Source organism: Calonectris borealis, chromosome 3 (assembly GCF_964195595.1).
Source record: "Calonectris borealis chromosome 3, bCalBor7.hap1.2, whole genome shotgun sequence".
In the NCBI taxonomy this organism is placed as follows: Eukaryota; Metazoa; Chordata; class Aves; order Procellariiformes; family Procellariidae; genus Calonectris; species Calonectris borealis.
This window is the reverse complement of record NC_134314.1, coordinates 39,460,913-39,479,971: the sequence shown is the minus strand read 5'-3', so window position 1 is coordinate 39,479,971 and position 19,059 is coordinate 39,460,913. Positions and strand designations below refer to the sequence as shown.

The window sequence follows — 19,059 nt, the reverse complement described above, 5'->3', positions numbered from 1 at the left end:
TACTTGACTGTGTTTCATAGTGGATTGTGTTTGGATTTCTTGTCAAATACAGGGCAGTTTGAATGGCAGTTTCACAGTGTTTAAAAGACAAATTTAGCATGCCCGTTCCCCACTGTACAGTACACAATTACAGTGCAATGCAAGAGCCAGGGGAGCAGCCTATGTGAAGGGTTGGTTATAGTGGATAATGACATCTGGTAGGCAGAGCAAAAGACACACTGAAGTATTTGATCTGTCACCAAAACGTATAATAAGCCGGCCATGATAATACTGCATGACACCAAACGAAACAGAGTATTCTTCTGAAGAGCTGAACAGCAACAGTGGCATATTTTAAAATGCACGTTTCCAGTTCTCTAAAATAGGCATAGATATTTCTGATACAAAGCGCCTCTGAAGCATTTAGCAGTGACATTTATCACTTCCAACAGTGCTAGCATAAATAAAGGCTGGCTTTTCTTCCCCACCTAAATTTACTGCTTAAATTCAAGCGTGCTCCCTCCCCAGCAAGGCAATAGCCAGGGGCCTTGGGCTGCGGACAAAGAGCCCGTGCAGTGTCACTCCCCTCATTAGTCCAAAACTGCATTGCCTGCTGTAGAAATTACTTCTCTCTCCCACTGTATCAGGAATGATCTGGGGAGATAGTAGTGCTGCACCTCTGAGGTGCCTCTTCTGCCACCCTTGAATGGCACTCGATGGTGCCGGCATCTGCTCCCATCGGGGTGTTCCTCATCCCAGGGGAACAGTGAGATTCCATCAGACTTGCAGCTCCCTTTCAGCCCATCTCTTGGTATTCCAGTGGCATCACAGCTCTGAACATGCATGCTACCGAATGACACCAGGCCTAATATTCCTCTTAGCTAATGTTAAGTCATTAGCAACATGAGCCCTATCACCACATCTGGGCCACCCCACAGGCTTCTGTTCCTCCCCGCAGCTGCCTGATGTGTGCTGCGTGCCAGCGTGGAGCTACGCCTGTGTTTGGGTCCTGAGAAGAGATATAGAGGTCCCATGTGAACTACAACATACAATGAGTTAGAGCCAGTCCTCTTGTCCTCAGGACAAGTGATATGGTGTAACTTGTATTTGTACAGCTAAATTCTCTTATTTCCCCCAGACAGGCTGGCTCTTCCATACTGCCTGCTGGGACCAATCTGTGCATGGTGCCTGAGCCCTGGTGGCAACAGTGCTACTTGGCACTACCCAAAAATCTGCTGGGAAACATCCTAGTAGTTTATCAGTATTGGATGATCACACGCTGATGCCTGAGTTGGTGCCCTCACCCTGCTCAGTATATTGCAATGAGGGGAGCCACAAGGTCCCAGAAGAGGAGGTCCCATCACCAACCTGTGCTATAGGTTGCACCATGGGATGATGTTCCTGGGACAGAGCTTGCAACTCTGTCATTCTGTTGAGCTGTGGAGTGGGTGCAGGGGCCTGAAGAGGGGAGACTGGGAGGAACAGAGAGCTCTGCCTCAGAAAATTTCCTCAGAAATTGCCACATCCAAAAGTGCAACATTTAGTGGCCTTAGTGTCATTTTTGTGGATGATCGGCTGTTGGGAAAAAATCCAGCAGCATCACCCGTTGTTACCATGACAGTATTGTCCACTTTGAGTCTTACAGCTCCAGGTGTATACCTTCTTCCCATGTACCCTTCTTCTGGCATGGACGCATCAAGTGAATAACGAGTGCTGGCTTTCACATTCTCCTCCTCTAAATTGTGCTGATAGCTCTTACCTGAATAAGGCAGCTGTTACTCTCTGACATCAGATAGTCACAGAGAATTGCCTGTGATCTCTAGGATCAGCATCCTGAAGCTCTTAGACATATTCAGTTAAGTAGCTCTAACACCCTCTCAGAAGAGATATTAAATAGATGTAATCCAGCTTCCACAGTGGTAGATAATTTAAAAGGATGTGTGAAATACTTCAACAGCATCCTCGCAACTAACGTGCTTTCTTTGGCTTTCTTGTTACAACTTAGGGACGTGGCATTTTTGCCAGTGGAAGTCCTTTTGATCCTGTCACTCTTGCAAGCGGACAAACTCTCTATCCTGGACAGGGTAACAATTCCTATGTGTTCCCAGGAGTTGCCCTTGGCGTTATTTCATGTGGACTGAAACATATTGGTGAGGACGTGTTCCTCACAACTGCTGAGGTATTGTATTCAAAATTATTTAAATTCCTTAATTTACTAACTCGGTAAAAATGAACAATTAAAGAAATAGTTAAATATTATCTTTTAAATTGGAAAAATAGTGATTTCTGTGTAAGGTCTTTATTTGCAAGGTATGTTGTTTTTTATAAATTCTATTTGAACAAGTTGTTTTTAAAAAGTTAATACTTGCTGCAAAGGTCATCTGACATAAACTTCACCTTCTGTTGGCAAGGAAAAAAGAGAAGGATTTCAGTAGTGTATTATCACAGGTGAATGCATATATGTACAGTTTGCATACACGTGTACATAGGTTTGATTTTAGATTGAAAGGAACTATATTTTGATGTTGGCAGCTTTGGAGTGACTTTGGTGGGTGTTCTGCTTGCAAAAATTATTTGAATTTCTTTTAGCTTTTTAGCTTTTTGCTATTTTGCGTAGAGCTGTTGGCATCATTTTTTGTGGACCTCCCTTGTCAACAGCTGGTGAAAGTGCTCCATTGCCTTGTGGTTCCTTGCACAGTTTGACAGAATTGCCGTGTTATTCTTCCCATTTTCTTTCTTACCCTTTTCGGCATTGGTTCCTTTCTTTCTTGAGGCAATTTTTTATGATCTTTGTTCTGACGTTATCCAACATGTGATCTCTCCTCCTTTATCTCCACTCAGTGGGCAAGAGATGAACAGAGAGCAAACACTTTTGGTTCTAGGAGTCATTCACCACCTACTTCCAGTGATTGTTCAAAATCTGACATCCACTGTCTTACAGTAGGACATCATAAATGCACAGGATTATATCTTCAACACATATGGGAGAAGAATCTGGCCTTTATTGTTTTAGAATCCCTTATTCAAACAAAATAAATTACCAGCAGTGGTTGAAATCAAATGCTTAAAACAATTTTTTACAAAACAATAAGTCAATCTTTCTGTAGCTGTTTCTCACTTAAGAAAATTGTAACTTTCTGTGCTTTTCTGGGTCTGGCATCTTTGCTCCTCGTCCACTCTAGCGTCATAGCACCCTTACCACTCCTCCCTCTGACCCTTTCCATCTCACCCTCTTCCTGCCCTGTCCTGGAGTTCCGTTGCCTCTGTTGGTTCTGCTCTTGGCTGGCCACCAACATAATGAGCCTCACAGGACTCAGCTTCCTTCGATTGAGTGATGTGACATCCAGTGATGCTCAAGCTCCTGGCTACTCTGCTCCCAGGAATGTGCTTCTAAGCTCATCCTGCTCAGAGAGAGCCCAGAACACAGACAGTGATTAGAGAGCCCTAAGCAGTGCATGATGGTCTGACCATGTCCATGCAAAGTCATTAAAAGCCTGATGCTTTTTGGGTTTTTTAAAGGGTATGGAAATAAGGAAGAAGGCTAGCCTCAGTTTACTTAGATGCACTTCAGTGGTAATTTCTATCCAGTCCAGTTCATGTAAATTACAATCCACAGAACTTCATGAAAGTGCAACGTCCTAATCTTCAAAGAAGCTGTGTAAGCACGCTTGGAAATAAATGGGTACTGTAGGTAGCACACAGAGGAAGCCTCAAAGCAATGCAATTAGCAACTATTATGGAGCAATTAAAAAAACAAAAGAGAAGAAAAAAAAATTGTCCCAATTAGCAGAAGTGAGAATGCCTGACTCAACTTTTGCACCTTTTTTAAGGGATATTGCATTCCAGAATTCTTGCTCCTTGTGTCCTCTTCATGGATTAAAGGGAAGAAAATGGCCCTTTACTATCACTCGGAGGCAACTGATAGGCAATGTGATCCTATGACTGGCAGTATGTGATATGAAGCTTTCTTAATGGGTGAGCACTTGCACGCTGCCCTTGCTGGATTTCTGAAGGTTTTTTTCCAAGGTGCGTACTATGGCATCTTTAAAAAGTTTGCCAGCAGCTTGCCCTCTATAAGAAAGATATTCACAATTTCCATCTTTAAAATTAGTAAAAAGCCCAGACTGTCTCCACTGGCTTTAACCATCTTAGGAGGGCAATGATCCATCTCGTAAGTCTTTGGATAATTATATCCTCCCTTTAAATCCTTCCCTGTAATTTCAGTTGGATACGGTGATCCTCGCTTGCTGGTCTAAACTGCTGTGTTAAACAGTTGTCTTATTTCATTCTAGAAGTTGCTTCATTTTGGTTTGGGTGAAATGGTTCCTATATATAGAGTGCTGATGGATGAAAGGTGACACATGCGGGTTGAATGATGTTTCAAATGGCAGTCTACTAAGTCAGAAAAAAATCTGTTCTGAACAAAGAAACTTAACCGAACAAAGAAACGTAACAGTCAGGAAAGTAAAATGGTATCAGAAATTGTGAGGAAGCTTTTAAATTCTCTTTTGAGGTAGAGCTTCTCTCCTGACTCTTCTTCTTTGGTAAAGGCTTTGCTACATAATTGCCATCCTCTAGCAAAATCCCTAGAAAAGTTTAACACGTAAAAGTATATTTTTTTCTTGCATAGAAAGTCTCTGTTGGTGGCAAGATCAATGGAGAGCTACTCACCTTACGGCTGGAGCTAAGAGCAGTCACGTCTCGTCTCCCTACTTGTGTGGGAGGCAGCATGTGAGTGGAGCTGGGGTCAGCCACAGCCAGTCACTGAGCAAGGCGACAACCGAGGGATTTCAGAGGAGCCTTTGCCAGAAGAGGTGTCAGGAGTGTGAAGGCCAGGAGGGCTGCGTAGGCCCTTAGCTGAAATTACAGTACAAAGCAAAGGCAAAAGTGCTTTATGTTTTGTTTTCTTGGCTTTTTTAATGGAAGGATAAAATCAAAATAGCTGCATGTGGGTTTTAGAACAGTTGTTAGTATTCTCCATTTGAAATGGAAGCACCCAAGATGCTGCAAAATTTAAAGCACCAAACCCATGCATTTTAGACAGAGGGACCTTCTCAGATTGTAGCAGTAGCTAACCCAAAAAAAGAAAGTATAAAAAATAAGCAGCCCAGGCTGCATGCCTGCACCTCCTGTCTTCTTGCATTGCCACCTCTCCAATTAAATCTGATAAAAGTCACAAATAGCTTATTGTAAGTACAATGAATTCTACTTTCAGTGTTCTTTTCTTCCTGCCAACTAAAATAGAACGTAACTTCGATTTTGGATGATAAATCTAAGGTACTGTAAGCTGTAATACCTCTTAATTGCAGGCAATTGCTCTGTGATGACAAGGGACATTACCTATTCTTCTAAGTCTTACCAAACGCAACAAAAGGGACAGAGAATTATGAACTAATGAAATATTCTTGGCATGTGTGACCTACAGTTAAGTTACTCCAGAAATAATCCTGTTAAATCCATTCATTATAGAGAATACGTCCTCCAAAAGCCAAAATGCCCCCACTTGCTTTACACCATTCGTCCTGTCTTGGCTGCCTTTCGTTTAGGTTCTGCAATAAGGTTTAGCTAATTTCTCTATTAAAAACTTGAATTAATTAAAATTTAAAATATGAAAATAGCCATTCTGGGTTGGACCTAAGATATCCAAACAGCTCAATATCTTCCTGTGAAAGCAATCAGTAGCAGAAGCTGAGGAAAAGAGGATAAATAAAGGGAAAACACAGAGTGATCCTTCTGCTGAAACAGCTTTTCAGCTTCTGGCAGCCTGTACTATACAGCCTTCCTGCGCTGGAAGTTTTATCCCTGTATGGATTTCTCTTTCATAAATGAGCCTAGTGGCTTTTTAAACATGTTTATACATTTGAACATCTTTTGGCAATTAGTGTCACAATTTAATTATGAGTTCTGTGGAAAAAGAAACTCTCCTCTTATGATTTCCTGCTGTCTGAGGATTTGGGTTCCCTATAGTGCCATGAGAAATGTTCACCTCCAGTTTTCTTTTGTATTTTCGTTCAGTCTTCTCTTTTTTTCTCCCAAGTCTATTTTATTATTTTTTGTCTCCTTGTACAAAAAATAACCTTTTGATCATCCTTGTTATCCTTTATACCCCTCATGATTCTATCCCATTCTTGTTTGAAGTAGGTGGAGCAAAAATTCACACTGTTCAAAGTGGTGTTACGTTGTGGGTTTATACATTGGTATAATTACATTTTCCGTGTCACCTCTTATTTTCGTAATAATTCCAAATGTTGATTCATCATTTTTTCCCCTGCCACTGAACTGATGTTCTCAAGGAGCGTTTTTCAGAGACCACATGAAGAAGGTGTCATTCTCGTTGAAAATGCTCGTTTCTGCGTTTTTGCATAGTTTTTAATGCTGTTACAGGAGTATGTCAGAAGGAATAGCACGGCATCCATATAGTTAAGCTTGCTACCTCTCTCACTTCAAGCACTGCCCAAATGTTTTGTGGTTTGCTTTCTATCAACCCCATCACAAAACAGAAGTACTCTACAGCTGAACCTTTTTTTTTCAGTGATGCATTACACTAAGGGCAACTTGCTATTGATTTCTTCAGATTTCATCTTTCCTGCAGAGCCTCGTTAAACTGTTAAGAGCAGAAATCTCATGCTGTAAGCTCCTCTTTACACATTCAGATGCACATCTTGTTTTATCAAAGGGCTGCGTATCATTTTTAAATAAGCTAGTTGCTATTATGGAAAGCAAAAACTAGATTTTGCGTTGTCTTAGCTCCCCCTAGTGGGTTTTTATCTCTGCTGTATTTCTCAATACCAGATTAAAATGTAAAGAAGTAATTTTCCTTTACTCGTTACACTCAACAAGAGTATAACCTCTTGTTGCTCCTGCTAGCACTTCTACTCCAAATGAAAAAACTGACTACACCTACCAGCATGCTGGGTAGATTGCAGAAGAGAACATTGTTTCTCTTTGAACCTGGAGTTACTATAGTGTTTGCTCTTTAATTCAAACTATTTACGTACTTTTGCCAGAAAGGATGAATTGATGATACCAGGCATCTCTTCTGATGCAGCCCTAGTTGTTTGCAAGCAATGTACACAAGGTCCTATTTCCCACATGCCACAGGAACTGTAGGAAGCAGTTTGTGCTCTGTTTCAAGTATCTTCCTAGTAGGTTCGCTCAGAAGTGCACTTCTTGCTTTCTCTTTGGGCCATGTTACCAGTTTCATTTCACAGTGTTTCCTGGACTTCCCTGGTGTTTTCAGAACCTCTTGATGGGTCATACATGGCTCCACCACACGCTATCCACACCAGAGTTTTCCTTCCATCCACAGAGTACCCCTACAGAATCCCCGCACTCCTGGATCAGTCAGTGATTTGGTTCTAACCTTTTGTTATCTAAGCTGTAATTGCACAAAAATGTATCATCTTTCCTGATGGGAACACTAAGGGTGCCTCTACATTACGCTTCTACTTTGCATCAGAATGGTCTTCTGGAGCACATCTCCCTGGTGTCCCTGTGTACTCCACCTGGTCCACAGTGTGGCATGCTCTTGGGAGGAGAGGGGGACTGGTTTCCTTTTGGATTAAAATAAACGGAAGGATACACTCCAGGAGCAAGCCTGATGTACTAAATATCAATGGAAACTGCTTATAAACTGTAACAGACTTAAGAAGTATGAGCTTGCACTGCACAAAGAACCTCCTGTGACTGTTACGTGTTCCCAGCTGTTCAACGGGCAAGTGACATCCCCTCCCCAGAGTCATTTCCTTTCTGTCCCAAAGCAAGATAGAGAAATTTGGATTCTGCTGATGCAAATCTCTCTAATGTTTTTTAATAATTTCTTTTGAGAATTGCTGTAGAGAATGTTAGTGAAGGTAGCTATTAAAAACTGCATAAAGTCAGACCATTTTTAATATATGAATTTTGTGCTTAGTTTGCTTAGAAGATATTTAGATTTGGTTCTAACTAGCAGCTCCCTAGAAGGTACAAAGGTGGGCAGTTAAAGAAATGAAACCTTCAAGTCCACCGAAGAGATTACAAAGTGGAAGACAGGTTAGCGAACTGGCATCAACTGATTTTCAGGCTCAGCAAATCCCAATCTAGATCACCCTATTTCAGATCCCCAAATGACAAAGAAATTTAAGCTAAGGATAGCAGAAATACCATTAGACCCAAAGGCAGCCCCAGGACCCTTTGCTTCTTGAAAGGTATCTGTTGCGGGAATAGAGGAAGTTCATGAAGTAAGCCCATAAGCAGACAGTGCAAGCAGTGTCTCTCCTCACTCTGCAAAGAATGTCCTCACACCTCATGGTAATAGAAGGTTTTTCCTATGGCCAGTGAGTAAACAGTAAAAAACAACTTCTCCAGCTTGCTCTGCTTTCCTGATCTGTTCATTGCAGGAGATGACAACAAAACGTTCCCAGTCTTGTTAGGAAGACCGAGCAAGAATATTTAGGCCATAGAGGAGACGCTCCGCTCAGACGTGCATCAAAACTTCTGTATCGTTCTTGTTTCCCCGGGTCAGCCTGGTGAAAAATCAAGGAAAGAGCAAAATAATTTCTTTAGTTACTTGGTATGGTCGAGATGACAGACCCGCTGCAGCCTTCAAGTGGAGTGGACAGGCTTTTTCTAGCAGCACTGTTTTTTCTGTCCCAGCAAGCCAGAATTCAGCATTAGACCTTCTATTTCTAAATCTGATTGCAGGGACCAGCAGGGCTTTAAAAGACCCTGGATAATCTTACCTTTATTTTACTTTGTTCTGTGGTTGACCATAGTTACTTTTATGATCTCATCCAGGCTAGATGTGTGAGCTGGACACACAACAAACCTGCCCAGCCACCAGTAATTTTATTCAAAGCATTTTACACTTAAGGGTTTCAGCTCTGTTCTCTGCACAGGATGACTTGACAACTGTCAGAATAACAGGTGCTTCTTTAATTTTAGAAGTCTTTGACCCAACTACAATTGGTGGCTGGAATTTGTATCTCGCAGTGAACTATTTGCTAGTTTATGATGTGTGTCATGGACTTATTCAAGACTTGAATCAAGTCTGAGTGAGAAAAGGGCATAACTCCCTAAATTTCTAGCTCTTCTGTAGCTACTTCTAATGGTAAGGCTGGTTGTAAAAAACACTGCTTAGGTAGGTTAAGCAGTATATCTGCATGATTTGCCAAAGCGGAACCATTTCTTTGCTTAAGACTAGATCACTGTCTAATAAAGCTACCGCTGCATCTGCATTTCAAGTTAAACATGTCTGCTTTATTTCTAGGTAATAGCTCAGCAAGTTTCAGATGAAAATTTACAGGAAGGTCGTCTGTACCCTCCGTTAGTCACTATTCAGCACGTGTCGCTGAAAATTGCTGTGAGGGTAAGTAATTTCAGTCTTTTGTGGCTTCTTTTCTTCCACGCCCTCTACATAATTGAGCATTTGATTTGATCAACTAACAAACACACCTTCACACAAGTTCAAGTTGGTTTATGTCAATCAATCTTGGACAAGTAGCAGTTTCAAAATTAAATTTAAATTCATAAATGTAAATTTAATCTAAATACAAGAAGCAAAGATATGGAACTATAGCAAGTGTTTATGTCTGTAGAGCCCAAACGGTCCTGTCCACCGGTTAGGAGCAGGTCCCCAGGCTTACAGTCACGCGAGCTGCACAGCTGAAGGCTTTTGGCTCCTCATGATTATCAGTTGCCTGTCAAGAGAGTAAATGTCACCCTGTGTCCGGGCACTATTCCCTTTTGTTCCCATCCTTACTCTGGCCTATCTATATAACTAACCTCGGGGGGGGGCTTTTTGTTTATGGCTCAGGTTTAGGTCAGAGGTTGTTCGGTTGGTTGACTCTTAATGGCAAATACAGAGTTGATGCAGATAGATTTTCAGTAATTGACCTAAACCCACAGTTTCCCAAGAAATCTGGCTGCCGTGGAGGGAAGAAGAGGAAGCTTTTCAAATAATGCATTTACCCCAGTTCCTCCCTCATTCTGTTTTTGTTTTTTTTTCCCCCAAGCATTTTTAGGAGGTTATTTTGCTGGTCTTCTGTGACCTTTTTTGCTCCAATTATTGTTTTCTCTCTTGGTCCTCTTACTGTGAATAATTCCACTTATTGCATATTCTTTTGAAAGTGTGACAAGGAGCCCTCATGCATGAAACAGTTCCCCTAGCTTCACTCATCCTGTATATTAAAAAAGAAGAAAGTCCTTCATGCAGTTCACGTTGTCTTAGGCAAGTAATAACTCTGTTCTGTAGAGGTCAAAATGTTACCTAGATTCCCCAGGTGAAATCAAACTGCCTGTATGTTTGGCAGAAACGCAGTCATGGAAGCTCCTCCTCTACTTGCGTGTGTGTTATATAAAATACAAAAAAGGAAAACGTTACCAAACGATTCTTTCTGCCTCATCTCTGTTAAACTTTATTCCTGCAAATACCTATTCTGGCTCATACAGCCCAAGAGGTTTAGTGATGGCCTCCGCCTTTTCCAGGTGAGGAATACTCTCAAAATTTTTTGGAATACCAAACTTGGGGAATAAATTCAGACCTCATTCAACCATGATAATTATGCGCACAGACCTGAAGATGAACTCTTACATAAACACCCGAAATGCTTCTCAGTCAAATCAGGTTGGGCTTCAGATTAATCCTAGAAAGGAAGTCTAACTACGGTAACTTGGGGTCTCAGCTTCTCACCAAGCTAAAAATTAATGTTTTAAAGCGAGAGCTAAGGAGAGCAGGAAGGAGACCATCTTCCTTTTATTCAATGCAGGAGCGTTTGTCTGTTTGCCAAATACAGTCTGAAGCAGATCTTTCCAAAGAGTGCTGCTGCGTAAAACCATTCTGTCAAACTTCTTTTGTTTCATAGATGAATGTCCAGTCAAAAGAGAGACATTTTTCAAGGAGGTGTTCTTCAGATGTGAGAGGCTACTTTGATGTGTTGAGTGGGCTCCAACCCCTTCTAAACTTCATTTTTGTTGCAGTTATGATTGTGATGCATAATTGGTTCACCTAGGTATGGTCTGGGTGAGGGAAAAACAAGCAAATATTCGTATTTCCCCAACCATCTCCAGAGTTAAACCTGTGCACTGTGTAGTAGTAATTTTTTGCCATGAATTTACCTTTAAGAAATATATTATCAAACTAGGGCAAATAATAAACTTCTCTAATATGCAGGGAGCATGGAGGCTTTCAACAAATCACACTTTTCTTACAGTGCTTTGGAGAAGATGGTAAACCAGGGTAACCTTGTGATGGAAAAGCAGAAATTGTATCTCAGTGCTTGAGGTTTGTGGAATATTTTATCCACCGCTGCACTATAAAAGCTAAGACGTTACTGGATGAGGAGGAGCACTGTATTTGTAACAGTAAAGACACGTAATCCTGTTCAAAAGTAGCATGAGTCAGACTCACTTAAATGCAAACATCGTCCTGTTCCTAGTTGTCTTTGCTGTATACTAGCCCAGATCCAGGGTGAATATAGGTGACCGTCAGCAGTGGAGAAGATGAAGGTCCTACCTTGATTTTGAACCAATTCCTACTTTTAAATGCTGTTAAATGTACTCAGATAGTTTATCAGCACTAATTAGGATTTTAATGAATCTTTCCAGATCGCAGAAGAAGCCTACAGGAATAACACTGCCTCCACCTATCCTCAGCCCAAGGACCTAGAAGCCTTCATCCGTTCTCAGGTTTACAGCACTGATTATAACAGCTTTGTGGCTGACTCCTATACCTGGCCTGAAGAAGCCATGAAAGTGAAACTGTAAATATTTAATGAAGAATGAACGAACTAGCAGCAGTTAAAAAGCATTAAAATATTCAGAACATTTCTGCTTAGGAAGCCCAATAATAGCTAATTTTTTAAGATGCAGAAAACTTTTTCTAAATTGTAATATGTGGTTAGAAACTCAGATCAAGAAATCATATTAATTATACATCAGAAAATAAAAATTAATCTGAGAAATATATTTGTGTTGTTTGGTTATTTTGATTGTTGCTTTAATTGAGATATCCTACACTATAGTTTTACAGATCTTTTTGTTATCAAAATAAGGGGTTGTACCTTGAGTTGAGAGTTTTGTCACAAATGTCAGTGAGAACTTAAACAGACAAATGGTACCACGGAACATTAAGAAAGGCATACAACGACTGTTTAATCCATTACAGTCACAATGTAATTTGCATAAATTGTCAAGCTATTATTTAAAAAAAAACTTTAAAGAACAGTAAGTTTAGAATATTTTCTTCCAAAGAAAAGCCTGTGCGGAGTAATGAAAATTATCTAACGAGAACTGAACCTGCAGAACCTTTTGTTCACATCTAATTAGAATGCTTTAATGTTACTTAGCTAAGCTAAAGTCCTGTAAATGATTAAAGATTTCATTCCCCCAGCAAGATAACTGCTGTTTTGATACAACGTAATTGTTTGGCCTAAAGTTCATGGAAGTGCTTGGACTCCATGTTCTTGACAAAAAGGGAGTATCACAATGCTATAAATAGGCTTCTTTTTGACTAAGTATTTTCTTACAAACATCAGTTATCTGGCTGGTAGTAAGTCTTTTATGTACTAAACCTAATTAATTCCTGTAGTATTTGAGGCCCATGTATTTTTAAACACACATCATATGTGATAAAGTATTATTCTTTGTAACAAACTTCCAAATCACCTAGCTGAGGTCTACTAGATGAGTAATTTTTATGGGGAAGAGAGTATATCGTTATGGGGGGAACAAACACATTTTATTAATTCTTTGATATTTACTGAATGTTTCTCTCGCTTGCTACTGTTTGAATGACCTGGTTAGCTCAAAATTTCTTCAGTATGGTCTTTAAAATAGTTTTTACAACTTCATTGATAATTCAGCATGCTGAATATGCTCATTTACACACTAATTTCAACTCAAGAGATCTTACTTTTTTTTACTCTTTCTCATCTGTCGACAAAAAGAGTCAAAAGTGATACCTGGCAGTGACCCTTATTCTTCTGCAAAAAAAGTGATTCCCTCTGCAACAAGCACCCAGGGACACTGCTCATGACCTGCATTATTCTGGATTCATAATTAGCATTTCTAGAAATAAAAGTCATGAGTCTGTGGTTTTCCTTAGGAGGATACTTGATTGGTTTGTACTACCAGCAGTTTCCTCCTTTAGAAAAAATGAACGAACAAAGCTTGTGCTCAGAATAAAGCTTTAGACAGCTCTAACTTCGCATTGTTTGACCATTCTCCTGCAGAGACTTTCTGACCTATGCCAGTGTTGCCTTTCCCATTTCCTTCTGGTTGAAATCTCGTGGATAAGGCCTATTTCTAAACCGGTTTGTTTTGCTACTTTAAAGGAAAAAGTTTATCATTTGGCAACTTCCCAACAGGACTGAATGCAAATTGTTTTATTGTTTCTGAGTCATGATCGTGTGGAATCTGCGCTCATACACAAATGTTCCAAAAAACCCCAGAGAATTATTAGTTGTTACAGAATTACCACTCCAAGAAAAATGTAATATATTTTCTGGACAGTTCCGGAAACAAAGTGTACTTGAATATTTTTTCTGCGATCATGCTGTAGAGGTATCTCTGCAAAACCAAAAATGAATTTTAACGGTTCAGCCCCTCAGCTCTGCCACAGCTGCAGACCCCAGGCCCTGAATTCACAAAATGGAGAGGGACTTTCTCCCTCATCGCATAATGGGAACCTGTAAACATTTTTTGCCTTACTGTGCTTTTGGCTGAAGTTATCGTCATATATACAATATACTTACCACAGTGAAGGAATATACTGAGCATTCTGAGCTGTACTCATCAATCTGAGCAAACAGAAATACTGCCATCCTCTGTATTTCAATATATTGCTATTATGAAGGAAGTACTAAGTGTTTTATTTGAAATAAAATAGTATCTTTTATTTTTGTAGTCATCAGCTGAGTGTACTGAAACAGTCTTTAAATAGCTGCTGTCGAAATGGCCCATTTTTAGATTTGAACAGCCAAGCCTCTGCAGCTCAACAGTACGTCTGCTTTTATTGCTCGCTGCTGATTTTCACATTATGGTGTTCGGAGTGGAAGGCAATAAGCTGGTGGTTCTTTAAGGCATGGCTGCTGGGGACTTTTCAGTAGCATTCTCCATCTATGAACCAACCCAAGCTATTCTATGATTCTCTCCTACACTACGCGTAGGAACGCGCTGCCTAATGAGCCATTAATATAATTTCCTGTTACAAGCTACTGGAAAATTGTCTCTCGGTACTAATTTGACATAGAAAAGGTTGGTAAAGTTATATGTATTTTTATTTAATATATACTATATATATAGTTTTTTCATTTTTATATTTTTACATATATTTTCTTATGTAATGTAGGGGGAAAAAAGAGGAAACACTAAACTTTGTCTCATCTTACACAGTTTCCTTTCCAAGGTGCTTGGCCTAACAATGTAAATGTAAAATGCCATGAGTTGAGCAGCTGAAAAATTACTGTTAACATAACCAGACCGGAATGGGATTGTGAAAATGGTGGTATTGGCAATATAATTGTATAGGTACTACCTAAAGCATACAAGGGATGGGTGATGTTGGCTTCTTCCTCCTCTCCTCCGCCTCCCTGCCCTTTATTTAAAACCAAAACTTGGTCCTGTGGTTGGACACACGCCTTTGCATTTCATGGATTAGTTGAATGAAGTGAGAGCAGATGCTTCATGAAGCAGCAGAAGACATTGCACGCACTAAGCCATGAACGTATCGGTGAGATTTCCTTGAGCTGGGTGTGCTTTTGTATTGGAAACCACATTAATCTCTGACTGCAGCCACTTTGGTATCCCACAACTGTATGTAGAAGCTAACTACGGGTCTGCACCGCAGCTTAGTAACACACAGCACACTATGGATGAGGAGACGGAAGTGTGGAATTCAGGATACTACAGTGTGGGATGCTTATCACCTTGCAAGCACTTTGAGGCGTGGGGATAGTGACAAATGCCAGTTTTAGGGTCTCAGAAAATAAGTAAACACCTCTCAAAAATACACGGCAATTCAGAACAAAAGTTAAGATTAACTACGTGAACTGTTCTTCTCGTATGTTAAACAGTTTCCCTTTTCACAGTAGCTATAAGGCACAATATTTCAATGTTGCTGTCCAAAATTAGAACTACTTACACAGTTTCTTTTATTTGTCTGAAAGTTTGCCTTCGACACCAAATAAAATCTGAAAAATATGTCCACTTTGATGTTGTTTCAGGAATTCTAGGAACTGGCCAAGATCCATGTGATAGTCATTCCTCAGGCCATAATCACCATGTGCTTGAAACTGTAGGTCTTCAAAAGCACGAAAGAGACGAAGATTATCTGTGCTTCCCTCCGTTTCTATGTTCTCCACATGCTTGCATGAAATATGCTTCCAGTTGGGATACCTAATAGCATGCCAAAACTCTTCACAGCTTGCTCGGAGTCCCTCCACACAGATCACACCAGGTTTTCCTGTTAGGCAGAAGCCAGTCAGATTTAACTTCTTTGCACAGTCAAAAATCTTTTTCCTCAATTCCTGCCTATATATATGATGGCTGTAGATCCACATGCGATGCAACGTTTCTTTAATTACGACTTCTTCTGAAGCACTTTCAGAAGAGACCTTACTGTTTTCCAAGTAAGGCAGGCTGTTTTCTTTCACCCATTGCACAGCTTCATATATACATACTTCACCTGAATTCAAAGAGCTGATGTGAGAAGCGAGATGCGTGTTGAGCCGCAACTGTTGCTGTCTGCGCAGTGCATTTGATTTTGCAAAAAGCTGAGGAGCTACCTGAGGATACATATGAGGCAGCAGTACCTGCAATTCCACTTTTACCTTAAAAACACACACACAAAAAGAAAATTAATTCTGCAGCTACTGAAAGACATGCTAGATTCTTCTTCCCTGTCAAAGGCAGACAATGAGGAAATGTAATTAAGACTGTGACATCCTAAAGGCTGGAATTACTTTTTCTGCTTTCCTTTTGTCTGCTCCTTTTCTGTTGTTGCACCATGCTGGGAATTTCCCAACATATCTAATGTTTCTGCTGTTTACAGAAATAATGCCGTGGCTTGAAAGAAGGTACACAGTTGCCTTCCAGGGATATTTCTAGTGCACATTCTCAGTACATGCTCAGTGTTGCTACAGTGATAAACTACCCGTCTGCCAGAGTCAAGGGGCAAGTGGCTTTTGGGACTTGTCCCTTACCAAACGCACATCTCATCAATGAACTCAGCCCCACTGCTGGATCTACCCCAGGGAAACAAGGCCAAGAGTTATACGAAACAGTGTTTATGATTGTACATAATGTATATAGAGACACGTGGCAGGGGGGCTGGAACTAGATAATCTTTAAGATCCCTTCCAATCCAAACCATTCTATGATTCTATGCATTATTACTATTTTAAGCAAATATTCACCCTAACAGAGGAAGCATTCTCAGGATTATAGGGGATAAAAAGATTTACGTGCATTTTAGGCCAAGGAAACATCTAGATTATCTTGCCTGATCTCCTACAAACCACGGGCTGTTGAATTTCTCTTGATTATTCCTACAGTGTCTCACAATGAAGCACCTCAGTTCTTTGGAAACTGAACCCTGCCTCTGGTCCAAGAGCAGGAGAGGATTCATGTGTCTTTAGTATAATCGAGACTCTTGTATACCTTTAGGGGACTTTTACTGTAGTATACAATCATATGATTACTCCTGCAGAGAGAAGTGAATTGTGAAATGACAAATTATCTTTCCAAGTTTCTTGACAATCTGCCATGGAAAAAAAGTTCTTCCTGCAGAAGCCCTCCCTATGCAGTTCATAAAACTTCTCTCTGAAGGCTGGTGAAAGGGTGCATTTTAGAAAGATACCCAATCTTGTACATAAGTTTCCAAATAATCATGAGGCCACCTTGTTACCCAGTAAATTGTTCTGATGTTTAATTATCCTCATTCCTAGGAAAATGCATATACTTCTCAGTTGGTTTGTCGGTTTTCAATTTCCAGTCATTGCATTATTATATACTCAGACCTGCACCACCGGCTATGTTCTCTGTGCGAGTATTTACATCGCTTAGCCGTCATACATAACCTTTTCTTCAATAGAATAAACTATTGGAACTCCTTATACTGTAAGTTTGGGGTTTTGTATTGTAGTTTATAGGCTGGTTTTGTTTTAGTGTTTGTGTGACTCTTCTTAACAGTATTCTGCCATTTGGGGCTATTTTTACATTACCATATTTCAAATATGGATCAATGAATATCAGTACACGTGGCAAGGGGTGGAAGAGAGAAATAATAGGGTGGTTTTGCTAGAATAATGTAAAGTCCAACATATGTATTCCTATAGGAAGGAATACATGGAGCGTTGCCTTTGTAACACACAACTCTTTGTAAACCTGTAAACTAACAATGCTCACGTGGACACAACCCTACCTAAGCTCTTATGATTGGTGTGTGTGCACCACTGATGTCAGTTGTCTATTCCTATCTGCAATTCTATTAGCCTTTCTTGCCCAAAGAAAGTTAAGACTCAAATAAAGAATAAAAACTAAGACTTGTTACTCTTGACTTTTGAAACAGCAAACAGAAATTAAGTGGTTTTTTTCTCTTTTTCAGGGCAGAGTTTTTAAGTGTCTGTACAAGGAAACAACACACACGAACACATCTACGTGGAAGTTCTCACCTTTGTCTCCCCTACATCAATAGCGATTGAATATTCGAGCTGTGGGGGCAAAGCTCCATCAGCGTTTCTCAGGTAGCGCTGCATGCCGGGCACAGCATCCTCATCCAGATTTATTTCACCTTTTTTGGGAAACATTGAAAGGAGCATTTCCACTTCCAGCAGCTGGAGCTCCAGGCACTCTTGCACTGTGACAGCCATTGCACTGCCCACCACACACACCTGGAACGAGAGGCTGGAGTCAACCCCCCAGGTTTACCACACAGTGAGGTTTAGCACTAATCTGTGCACCCGACCAAGCCAGCCTCCGCCGGGAAACCCCACTATTTTTTAAGGACAGAATTTGCATTAAATACGGCTGGGTACAAAACGCTTAGAAGTGAGTCCCTTACAGGCGTGCTCCACAGCCAATCTGGAGAAAGGAGCCTGCGCCAAGGAGGGGGTGGCGAAGGGGAGGCTTCCTCACCTGGGCCGCACGGGTTTCAGCCGCCAACCGGAGCGGAGGGGAGGCGACACGTCTCTGATGCCGCCTCCCCGGTGAGGCCGCCGAGACGAGGCAGCGCCGCGCAGCCCCAGACCTAGCGCCGCCAGAGCCGCCGCCGCCCTCAGCCCGGAGCGCGGCTGTTCAACGGCCGCTACGCGAGCCCCGGTCGAGCAGGAGGGGGCGCGCATGCGCGCTCGGCGGGGCGGGCCCGCCGCGGTGGCAGAGGCGTGGTCCAGTGCGCAGCGGCAGCGAGGGAGGCCCGTGTCCTTTGCCAGCTCCGTGCCTCTCTCTCACGGCGTCGAGGGGAGCGGGGCCGCACGCCGTTCTCCGCTGGTCGCTCGCTCCGTTTTTAATCCCTGCAGTCACGGCGTGAGACGCGAGAGCGGGCGCGGGGCTTGCCTGCCCGAGCTCAGCCTCCCAACAGCCTGTCAGGGAAACCCAGCCCGCGGCTGCCGCGGGGAACACCGCGGGGGCTGGCACGGGTGGGCGCCCGGGGGAGGGCGGCGGGCTGCCTTGAGGTGAGGAATAAAATCATGGCAGGCCTCTCTCTGAGGGAGGTGCCGTTGGCTTCCCCTGAGGTATCGCTCGTACCGTTAGGCGTTTGCTGCCCCTGAGGTACCGCTGGTACCCTGGGGTAGGTGCCCCACAGACCCAGGCAGAGCCTTACAGGCAGGGCCAGTGAACGATGCGCACTGATGCCACGGGCATGAAAGAACACAAAATGGAGGCGCCACGTTTATGTACGTGGGCAGATACGGCTGGTGTCTGGGGTGGCAACTCGGAAGTCCGTGCGTGACGTGAAGTTGGTGTCACTGAAAGCTTAATCTGTTACAGAGAAATCTGGTTTGCTCATGAAGACACACTTCCCTGACGTTAACGCTGGAGTTTCTCTGCGCGACAGCGCTCCAGGACGGCTGAGGGCCGGGGTTGGGGCCGGGGGCCGGGGCAGGG

At 41.9% G+C, this 19,059-nt stretch overlaps 2 protein-coding genes across 2 annotated transcripts in view; one reads left to right on the top strand and one right to left on the bottom strand.

The window, feature by feature from the left end:
* Window positions 1-11,920, top strand: part of ME1 (malic enzyme 1) — a 189,315-nt gene extending 177,395 nt beyond the window's left edge. Inside the window, exons 12-14 of the mRNA XM_075145397.1 lie at window positions 1,985-2,158; window positions 9,227-9,325; window positions 11,563-11,920. Coding sequence (XP_075001498.1) covers window positions 1,985-2,158; window positions 9,227-9,325; window positions 11,563-11,721 — 432 coding nt within the window. The 3' untranslated portion in view covers window positions 11,722-11,920. The remainder of the gene's footprint in view (window positions 1-1,984; window positions 2,159-9,226; window positions 9,326-11,562) is intronic.
* A 2,318-nt stretch (window positions 11,921-14,238) lies between these two features.
* RWDD2A (RWD domain containing 2A) lies at window positions 14,239-18,288 on the bottom strand. The gene is made up of 3 exons (XM_075145402.1): window positions 18,091-18,288; window positions 17,628-17,846; window positions 14,239-15,785 (listed from the first exon to the last, which is right to left on the bottom strand). The coding sequence occupies exons 2-3, from the start codon at window positions 17,823-17,825 to the stop codon at window positions 15,108-15,110; spliced, it is 876 nt and encodes a 291-aa protein (XP_075001503.1). The 5' UTR covers window positions 17,826-17,846; window positions 18,091-18,288; the 3' UTR covers window positions 14,239-15,107.
* Window positions 18,289-19,059: the final 771 nt, after the last annotated feature.

Coding starts and splice junctions, on each gene's coding strand:
- RWDD2A (XM_075145402.1), bottom strand. CDS start 17,825: ATGGCTGTCACAGTGCAAGAGTGCCTGGAGCTCCAGCTGCTGGAAGTG. Junction 15,786..17,627: donor TTGATGTAGGGGAGACAAAG/GTGAGAACTTCC, acceptor TGTGTTTTTAAG/GTAAAAGTGGAATTGCAGGT.